Here is a 10,306-nt window from a genome sequence, read left to right as displayed (position 1 = left end):
ATACTCGTTTATAAATACGTTGTTTCGTTTTTTTTTTCTCTGGAAAATGAAACAATGACCCCCCGTGAAATCATTCCAACCAAGCAACTGGAGCAGCAGCGCCTGCATAGCAGCGCAAGGTGCGCAACCGGCTAGCCAAAGCAGCGGCCACCGCACCCGCACGCGCACGCGCACGGGCACACCGCACACGCGGTCCCGCACAGGCACCGGGCGCGTCACACCACCACAGGCACAGAGCCCCCCCTCCCCTCCCTCCCCCACGCGGTCGCGCACCGCTCGCTCGCCCGTCCGTCGACACCGCGACGCGAACCCCACGTACCGTACCGGAACCCGCGGGATCGATCCACCGGAACGCCGGGTGTGCATGCTGATGCTGCCCCGTCCCGGCCGCGCGATGGAGACGTCTCTCTCTCCCTCCCCCCGCCCTCGCGACAAAAGCTGCCGCGCGCCGGCTCGCGTGCGGTACGCGCGCCCCCTCCCTCTCTGCTCCACCAGTTAACAATAGCATACATATCCCATACCAAAACTGCTATACGTACGATTTTTATCGTACGATCACCCGGACGGACAGATGACATGAGGCACCGAACCATACGCTGAGATCAGACGGCTTGAGTGAGGCAAGAAGCATCGTGACCGCTGAAGCGTTCATGTCATACAATTATCGTACGTATAGCAGCTCTATCCCGTACATACGTGTTCGCTCGTCCCGTCCTGATCGAAGTCAGTTCCGTGGGCGCCGTCACTGCGTGCCAAATATCAGGAACGAACGCACACATGAACGCAGTCACAACTCACATGCGCACACACGCACCTATCAAAAAAACGAAAAAGGCAGGTAGCTCCCCACGCCATGCTTAACCAAAACTCCTTTTCGATCGAGAGGGATCGACCTACAGACGCCTACGACGATCGATCGAGCACGTACGCATGTAGAGCCGTCGTTTCAACGAGACCATCATGGCGAACGGATGCAGCGACAGGTCGATCGATCGACCACACACACTGATCCCCCTCCCGCGTAACCGTGCATGAAATCGCGCGTGCGCGCAAAAGCAGCTTACCCCTTTATTACCCCCTCTCTCCAAAAGCTCGCTTTTGCCCCGCCTAAACTCGCGCCTAGTTTTTATATAATCATCAACAGTGTTGAAGCTCCCTCTCGCTGCGCACGCCTACACAAACATCACGGCCATTTTTTTTTGTCTTTGCGTGGGCCAAAAAGGGGTGGAATCGCGGATATATATCGATGGATGTTGCTGGAGCAAGCGAGCAAAAATATTTTAATAAATAATTTTATCATTAAACTATTGTACAAAAATTCTCGCTATATGAGTTTTTTTTTTCACGTCACAACTCCTGGCCTGACAAAAAAAAGGCCTATTAGCTAAAACGACTAGTGTAATAAAGATGGTCACGCCACCACCACGAGCGGTAAGTGGCGTGGGGCGGTTTAGGTTTGAACCCCATACCTAGCCAAAAAAATATAGAGAGAATTACTATATTTTAGTTACAATTTATCTAAATAATTTATATTTTATCATTGAGCCACAAGCTTAATAAATCCCTAATTCTTAACGTAGATGTGGGTAAAAGGTTTTGATAACGAAAATATTTACGAGATCTATTAATAAAAATTATTTATTACAAGTTCGCAAGGGGAGATAGCGGCAAACGAGGTGTAATGCGACGGAGGTTGTGGTGCTTGCCATGATGGCGAGCGAGCTACCGAGGCTAGCTCTGCCTCTCTCTCTCCCGATCGGCTCGGCGGCGATGGATGGATGGGTGGCGGCCAACTGGATCAATGGCCGGCCGGGGGAGCACGCGGGGGCCCGACGTGCTCACGCGGCGACGTTAGTTGTGTGCCTTTTGCTCGCCGGTCGGTCGGGTCCGGCCGTAACCTCACGCGCGTATATAACAAAAAAAAGACACGGATGATTATTTATTTCTGCTCCGAATTCTAATCGCGGTCGTGCTCCTCATCATCACCATACGGCGTCGTCCATTTCATCCACAGATGGGTCCGTACAGTTTCAACAAAAAAAATATACTATTTCGTTGAGATATTCTTTCCGTTCTAAAATATAGCTACTTTTTAGCACTTACCTTCTTTCCTAGAACTATTTCTTCACATAATATATCATTTTAACTCATATACTTTTCTTACATGTATTCTTTTCTCAACCAATTACGATATTTTTTTCAATCATTTTCATCTATTTTCTTAATCTTTGAAGCTAATTATATTTAGAACAAATGGAATTTAGGACGGATGAAATACACTAGTAGCAATTATTAATGCAATGTGTGCTAGCTAGAAGTACGAGCTAGCTGGGGCGGATTGGGGCAATGTAATACGTCGTGTCAATTTTGTGCAACATATGATCGGCCTCGTCACCTGACGAAGACCGCTCGAACGTCCGTACGGCATGGGTGACGTCATCTAAGTAAGTGATTGGCGTGTCCTTTGCCGTTCAGGCCACTTTTGGGGTATCAAACCACATGCATGGCATCTTTGCAGAATTGCAGCCAGTATATATCCGGATATCACGCGCTCCCATCTGTTAACTTCCGCGCAGTACTCAAAGCTAGCAGCCACATCTTTAAAAAAAAAATTCATTTCATCGAGAGTTAATAGAGTGACATAAATATATGATATGTCATCAAGAGGTAATAGGATTATTTTTAATTATTTATATGCGATGCACAATATGAAGTCCGCTGAATCCTCGACAGTTTAAATTTATAATGCAACAAATATTTCTTTATCAATTTAGAACTAACCGCTATCATTTGCTTTTTCAGAAGTCCAATTAAGTCCAAGCTAATGATGGGTACTGTGTGATGACTGTTGACCCATCGAGAGATGGTGCAAGGACATTAGTTATGACATACCTGCTTCTGAAATCTCATGACATATATTGTTTAGTTGCAAATAAGACTATACCTATCATATTTATCATTATCACGCATGGATAATTCTTTATATTACTCTTGCTAATAATCACTCATGTACTGTTTTGTGAGTTATTCATGCTAAACTATATTTCATAATTGATTTTATATTTAAAAAAGATATCTTAAACGTTATTATTTTATAATGTATTATCGAACCTATTATAGCACCGTAGCGTTAGCATGGGCACATTACTAGTACTTACAAATGCATCTTGTACTGGTGCCGTAGATGACTACACATAGTTGTAGCACCTTTTCTTTCTCTCCTCTTGTCTCTCTTCAATTCTACACTAGAATAAATGTGAAAATTTTCAAAGTCTGTTTATACCACTCTTCATACTCTCGCTCTAAGTTTTCATCGAACGTTTCTATGGGTACATTATAATCTCCTTTTTTTTTTGTAACATCTCTTAATATTTTAGTATCTGACAGGGTTATATATATATATATATATATATATATATATATATATATATATATATATGTTGTTGCGATTAAATTAAACTAACCACCAACGGCAATACCCCTACAGCGGTTGCATATATATATATATATATATATATATATATATATATATATATATATATATATATATATATATATATATATATATATATATATATATATATCATACGCAGGAAGGCATGCCAGTTATTAGTATGAAAAAAAAATTTATTGCTAACAACTCCTTTAATATCTAAATTAACCATATTTTGTACTCCTTCCGTCCCTAAATGTTTGACGTCGATGACTTTTTTATACGCGTTTGACCATTCGTCTTATTCAATTTTTTTGGAAAATATAAAAAGTTATATATATGCATAAAAGTATACTTAACAATAAATGAAATGATATAAAAATAATTAGTAATTATGTAAATTTTTTAGTAAGATGAATGGTCAAATATACATTAAAAATCAACGCACGTCAAATATTTAGGGACGGAGGTAGTATATATTATCTCCCAATGCGAGGTTTTCTTTCAGTTTAAATTGCGAGGACAACAATGAAAGTGATGTATATCATCTAACCTGGTGTAATCAATATGCTGCACAATAGAAGTGTTTCATGTGTCCCTACAAATTTTTTTCGTGGCGCAAACCTCTTTTTCCAGCACGGGCACATGCTTATGTGCTTATCTTGACATTCTCCTCATCCAAGCCTCAACTTTGTTGTTTGGCATGTGTGCGGTTGAATCAAGAGTGGGGAAGAAAATCTAGATGCTTTTATTTTAATTATTTTGTTCCGCTATATGGTGTCATTCCTTTATAAATTTAATTAGGGGGACTTCAGCAATTATTTCAATTTTATCTTGTGTATGTCTTCCGACCTCTGTAAAAAAACGAGTTTTACAATGGGATTAACAACACTATCCTTTTTTACTTGAATACCTAATGTTTCTTAGGGCTCCTTTGGAACACACATATTTTATAGGGGTTTCACAGGAAACAGCTCATTTCCTTCAAAATAGCCGCATGATTCCTCCGTTCCGAATAAGACCTTTAATTTGTTGAGTACACGGCATCTATAAATTCACTAGAGTGTCGTTTCACTACACTTTCTGCCCCCATACGAGTCAACTAAATTATATCCATATGTCACCATAATTGTTCTCATGAATTATATATAGTATCCGAGCATATGCCAGATATATCCATATCATAGTATGAAAAATTAAAACTCTAATGGACGTCATGCTGTAATGCAAGGTTGTGTGGACCAAAAAACAAAGTAAAGGCGTAGTGGTCGTAATTCACCTTGATTTTACTTGAACAAATTGTACACTAGCTCCAATGCTGAATAGTCGATCCCTAGCTTAATTACTTGCAAGCTTCCATGCATTCATCCGTTTTTTTGTCCTACCAATCTACCATCAAAATAGCTACACCTCCGTCACAAAACAAAACAATCTATAATGTTTGACTCTTCGTCTTATTCAAAAAAATATGATTAATATTTTTATTTTTATTAGATGATAAATCATGAATAATATGTTACGCGTGACTAATTTTTTTAATTTTTTTAAAAAACTTTAAATAAAACGAATGGAGAAATAATGAACATGAAAACTAAAAAATTGATTAAAATTGGTTTGTTTTGGGACTGAGGGAGTACTGTCTAGCTAGCTAGCTCCTAGCGGTAGATCTAGTTAAAAGTACCATACACACTGTATACAAAAAAGTAAGAAACAGAACTGATTAACTAGCTGTTTTAGTCCCTACCAATAGACCGTCATGTCCAATCTATCAAAAGATCATTTCATGGTCACGGTATTCAGCTAGACAGGAGGCATCTTATCCTCGCCCATGCATTTCAGCATACTACACTTCCCGGCCATCTCTCTAGCTAACCCCGGACAGGAGCACGAACGAGAACTTGAGTCCAAAAAACCATTGCTGAGCCCATGACACACAGCCTGACGTACATGTTCATTCAGAGATCTCTCTTTACAGCCAGCACGAGCAGACAAAGAGGAATGTATCATTTAATCTGGTGGTGGCTATAGCTGATGCCAAAGAGGAGAACACTGTACACATGCAGAGCTAGAGAAGAGACAAATTGCTGCCCTCACATGCATGACCAAACCATGATAGGAGTAGATATGATCTTCACCATCTCTGACACGGTCCTGTGCATACAATTCGGACATGCAGCACCTGCAAGTCCTCTCTCCCAATCATTCCAAGGAAGCAATCTCTGCCATGGTCTCCAGCCAATCATGCAGGCCAGGCAGCATATATTATTTTATGTGCAGTGCAGAGATCAGTGCAGTGTCCAAGTCAGACAGTTAAAAAAAAAGAAGCAGCTTTTGACTAGACAAACAAGTACGTACGTCTGCCACTCATGTACCATGCAAGTGTATACATGATTAATTCATCACTGAGGCACTGATGGAGTATAATACTCTCTAATCTCTATGATGAAAAGGTAAGTGAATGGAGTAGTAAAATGTAAATGGTGTGACTGTCACAACGACCAACGGAAGGTTATTATATGCAGTTCATCGTTACTCGGAGAGAATTACAAATTACCTATCCTGAAGTAGTCCTGATCATACTTACCACTAGTTTAGAAGGCATGATCTATGGATTAATTGAGAACTAGCAAGGGTATAATACTCTGACAGTTTCCTCAGAATTAACTGTGAACCAGAGAGAGAGAGAGAGAGAGAGAGAGAGAGAGAGAGGTAGTACATGGAGGCACCAGTTGGATCAGAATGCAAGCAGCTTGGCCATGCCATGCCATGCACGCGTGCATGAACTGTAGCTTAGCTGCTGCTTCGTTAGCCGTCACTTGAATCCAGCGGCGCTGTAATCTCGGCTTCCCGCCTCGGGGGTTGGATTATTCCAGTCCCAGATCTTGTCGGAGATGGCGGCGAGCGACATCGTCCCGAGCGCCGTTGGCTGCGACGACGGCGTCGTCGGCAGGGGAATGAATTGGCTGTAGCTGCCGGCTGGGTTAAGGTAGGACGGCTGGTCGTGGCCCACCAGCGAGCTGAGCTCATCAATGGCCGCGGCGGAGCTGCCCATGGATGCCGCGCTCACCAGGTTGAGCAGCGAGTACGTGGAGGCGAAGGTGCTGTTCGTGTTCTTAGAATACTGGTGGTACAATGCCGCGGCAACGTCTTGCTGGAGTTGCTGATCGACGGCGGCCGTCTGCGCGGCGGACGCCATCGAGGACTGCTGCTGCAGGTAGCCGCCGCCGCCGCCGCCGCCGCGGAGCTGCTGCTGCTGCTGCTGCCGCGGCGAAGGCGCCTTGTGCACCAGGACGTGGTCCGTGACGATGGCGGGCGGCGACGTGCACTCGCCGTTGAGTAGGTGGAGTTTGGACGGCGTGGGAGGCGGCGTCGGCGTGGACGTCGACGAGGAACCTTGCTTGTTGTCCTGTGTTGTCGCGCCGCGGCCGCGGGACTGCGCCGACCGCGCCGTGCAGATGTGGCCATGGCCGTCGTCGATGCCGGTGCGCTTGTAGACGCGGCATAGCGAGATCTCAGTCTGCAATTTCATGGACACGAGAGAAGAAGAGGGCAATTGGGTTAAATTCTAGTTTCCCTGAAATTCAGTTCAGTTCTTACTGACTACTTAAACTTTATGAGAAATTCAGCTCAGAATGATTGCGGAATCTAGGATTCTAGTCCCATATATTCAAGATAGCATCTAGGGATTGAAGTGATCGAGTAGGTGCATATTCTATCTCCAAGTTCTCCACTCAATTATGCATACTCATGGGCGCGATCGAGTACCAAAAAAAATCAGCACGAGAAAGAAAGAAGAATCATGAAACCCTAATTATATCCGCTCTTAATTACTACCGCTAGAATTCATGGTGAAACCAGGAGCCAGCTAGCAGCGCAACTAGACGCATGAAGAATCAATCAACGAATTAATTAAGAACAGCAAAGAACTCACACACACAAACCCTAGTTCATGGCCAGCTGAGAATTCCCTACAAATTAACCCGTTTCCTCAGCGAATTGGTGGAAGAGAGTGCGCGAGAAGACGAAGCATGGGGGTGGATAGATCATCGATTCATGGAGATGGAGGTGCAGGTATGAATTAATGGATACCTTGTGGTAGCGGTCGGTGTCGGCGGGGGGAAGGCGATACTCGTTCATGATCCAGCTGCTGCGGACGCCCTTGGGCGCCTTGCCGGAGTAGAAGACGAGCGTCTTCTTGAGGCCGATGGGGCGGTTGTTCTCGGCGCGGATCATCCGGTCGGCGCCCGTCGCCTTCCAGTACCCCGACGCCGTCACCCGGTTCGGCCGGTCGCCGTTCCGGTACTTGCGGTCCCTCGGCACGTAGAAGAACCACTCCTTCTCCCCAATCGCCGCCATTGCTGCACCCACCCATGCCACAGCTCGCTCAATTCAGATATATGTCGCAGGCGGAAGAGGAAATTGATAGTCATGGTGGAGATCCGGAGGAGACGGCCGGAGCCGGAGACGGAGGCTGGAGGGACGAGGGAGTGAACTAGGAATTAGACGTACCGGGGAGCTCCCAGGGGTCGTAGCGGTAGAGGTCGAGGAAGGTGATGAGCTCGACGTTGAAGCGCTTGCCCTCCACCTTCCGCCGGAGGTAGAACTCGATCAGCTCCTCCTCCGTCGGGTGGAACCTGAACCCCGGCATCACCAGGTCATCCTCATGCCCGTCTTCCTCCCCCGCCGCCGCCTTATTACCTCCTCCCCCCGCCGCCACCACATGGCCGCTGTTCTCGTACCTGCTCATCACCGCCGCCGCCGCTTCCGCTTCTCCTCCCGCCGCCCTCCCCCTCCTCATATGCATCCGCCCGCTACGTCTAGGGCTAGCTAGCTACCACGCCGCAGAGCTCGCCGTAGCAAGTATTAGTAGTGGAGGCCGGGCGCGGTGGCCGGAAAGGATAAGAGGGAGAGTGTGTCGTCACACAATATATATCGACCTAGAAAAGCAGAGGCGAGCGAACGAATTGGTGCCGTCGTGGTGGTGGTGGCCGGTATCTACACAGCTATACACCGAGCGATCGATCGGTCGGCGCCGCTAGCTGCTAACCGTCGCGAATACATGTGGTGTGGTGGTACACGGACAGCAGCGTCGTCGTCGTCGTCGTCGGCTCGTCGTGGCGTAGCTGGGCCAAGCTAAGGTAGAGGCAGCTAGCTACGAGCGGAGAGAGAGAGAGAGAGGGAGAGAGGGGTAGAAGGTGGGAAAGCGATGGAGGCGCGAGTTAAATAGGCGGAGGGAAAGGGACGGCTCTATCGGCAGCGGTACACACACACAGCTAGCGAGCTATGGGCGGTTGCCGCTTGCACGCACGCACGTACACAGTTAGTTACACGCACGCTATATCTCTTTCTCTCGGGATCATGTGTGTGTGTGTGACCTATACTAGTGATGTAGTGATGTCTGATGGATGATCGAGCATACCGTTACGTCATTAATAATGTGATGCTTTCTACTCTCTCTTTCGTATTGCAATGTTTTTTATTTTCAAATTATATTTATTTAAGTTTAATCAAGTTTATAAAAACAATATAGTATATAAACACCGAGTTAGTTTTATTAAACCCAATACCGAGAGAACATGTTTCGAACCGTGAACTTATGGCCCAACTAAATGGTTCATCTCCACCAAAAAAAAGCACACATAGTAGGCCAGAGTGATATGAAAAAAAAATAGGGGGGACATGGAGTATATTTCAATCGAGTCACTTCGTAACTTGACTCTGGACTCCGCTACATGGGTTATATTTAAGAGTTTGAGTCCTAACTGATAGACCTAGAAAATATTTTAATAATATATTAATTTTTTATTAAAAGTATCGGTGTATTGTCTATAAGTTTGGTCAATTTTCAAAATGCCTAGCTTGAAAAATGTACAAATGTTCTATAGAAACAAACAGTAGTAATCTTGTCATATCATATCATGGAGCAAAAATGTTATCTAGCCAGCCTAATTCTCACTCGTTTAATTATATTGCAGCGAGGAAATTGAAGATCGAAAGAGGCTAAATTAGGCCGCTAGATTTTCGGGTTTGGTTCTTGGTCTTTCATGCGACAGGGACGTGTTCTCTTTCAAGTTGTTGTTGCTGCTGTTGTCAAGTCTCAACTGGTTGCGAACTCTGACGCCGATGAGTCCAGATCTCGTCTCTGTGCGTGCGTTTCTCTTGGATTCCCTTTGCCTCTCGCATGCGTGCGTTGTGTGTGGCTAGCTTTGCTGCAGCCGGTGCATGCATGCATGCGCAGGAAGCCGGCGCAGACGCACTGGTTGTTCCTTGTGTCGATCGATCTGTGCAGTGCAGCTGATCGATGCTTCTGTGACATTCCTTTCCGCTGCCACATTAAGGCCCGTTTAGTTTCCAAAATTTTTCACCCAAAAACATAACATCAAATCTTTGGACACCTAAATAAAATATTAAACATAGATATATCGAAAAACTAATTATACAGTTATGTGAGAAATTGTGAGACGAATCTTTTGAGCCTAATTAGTATATGATTAGCTATAAGTGCTACAGTAACCCACATGCGCTAATGACGAATTAATTAGGCTCAAAAGATTCGTCTCGTGGTTTTCACGCCAGCCATGAAATTTATTTTTTCATTCGCGTCCGAAAATCTCTTCCGACATCTGATCAACGTCTGACGTGACATATAAAAAATTAGCTCGCTAGGTTTTTGCTGCTACAATGCAAAGCAAGCAGCAGAAAAAGAGAAAGTGCAGAGCTGCTACTGCCATCCATGCATGCTCCGTGCTAATCTGGATCAGAATTCAGACAGTACAGTATATACTATTGTGTGTGTATGCGTGTTTGAGCATTCGTGCATCTGGCCTGAGTTTTTCTGACACGCAGCTGCTTGGACCATAGGCTTGTTGCTGC

General features: G+C 45.0%; 1 protein-coding gene across 1 annotated transcript; it reads right to left on the bottom strand.

The window, feature by feature from the left end:
- Positions 1-5,804: 5,804 nt before the first annotated feature.
- On the bottom strand, positions 5,805-8,477 carry LOC102713871 (NAC domain-containing protein 2). The gene is made up of 3 exons (XM_040528169.1): positions 7,943-8,477; positions 7,523-7,791; positions 5,805-6,950 (listed from the first exon to the last, which is right to left on the bottom strand). Exons 1-3 carry the CDS (start codon positions 8,235-8,237, stop codon positions 6,246-6,248), a joined length of 1,269 nt encoding a protein of 422 aa, XP_040384103.1. The 5' UTR covers positions 8,238-8,477; the 3' UTR covers positions 5,805-6,245.
- Between the last annotated feature and the right edge of the window lie 1,829 nt (positions 8,478-10,306).

This window comes from Oryza brachyantha, chromosome 1, assembly GCF_000231095.2.
Source record: "Oryza brachyantha chromosome 1, ObraRS2, whole genome shotgun sequence".
NCBI classification, from domain to species: domain Eukaryota; kingdom Viridiplantae; phylum Streptophyta; class Magnoliopsida; order Poales; family Poaceae; genus Oryza; species Oryza brachyantha.
The sequence above is the reverse complement of the archived record's forward strand: the minus strand, read 5'-3'. Positions and strand labels throughout refer to the sequence as shown.

What these genes read in the sequence shown, in the direction of transcription:
- LOC102713871 (XM_040528169.1), bottom strand. Translation starts at nt 8,237, where the DNA reads ATGCATATGAGGAGGGGGAGGGCGGCGGGAGGAGAAGCGGAAGCGGCG. An exon ending in CGACCCCTGGGAGCTCCCCG is followed by an intron (nt 7,792 to 7,942) that starts GTACGTCTAATT and finishes GGGTGGGTGCAG; the next exon opens with CAATGGCGGCGATTGGGGAG. An exon ending in ACACCGACCGCTACCACAAG is followed by an intron (nt 6,951 to 7,522) that starts GTATCCATTAAT and finishes ATGAAATTGCAG; the next exon opens with ACTGAGATCTCGCTATGCCG.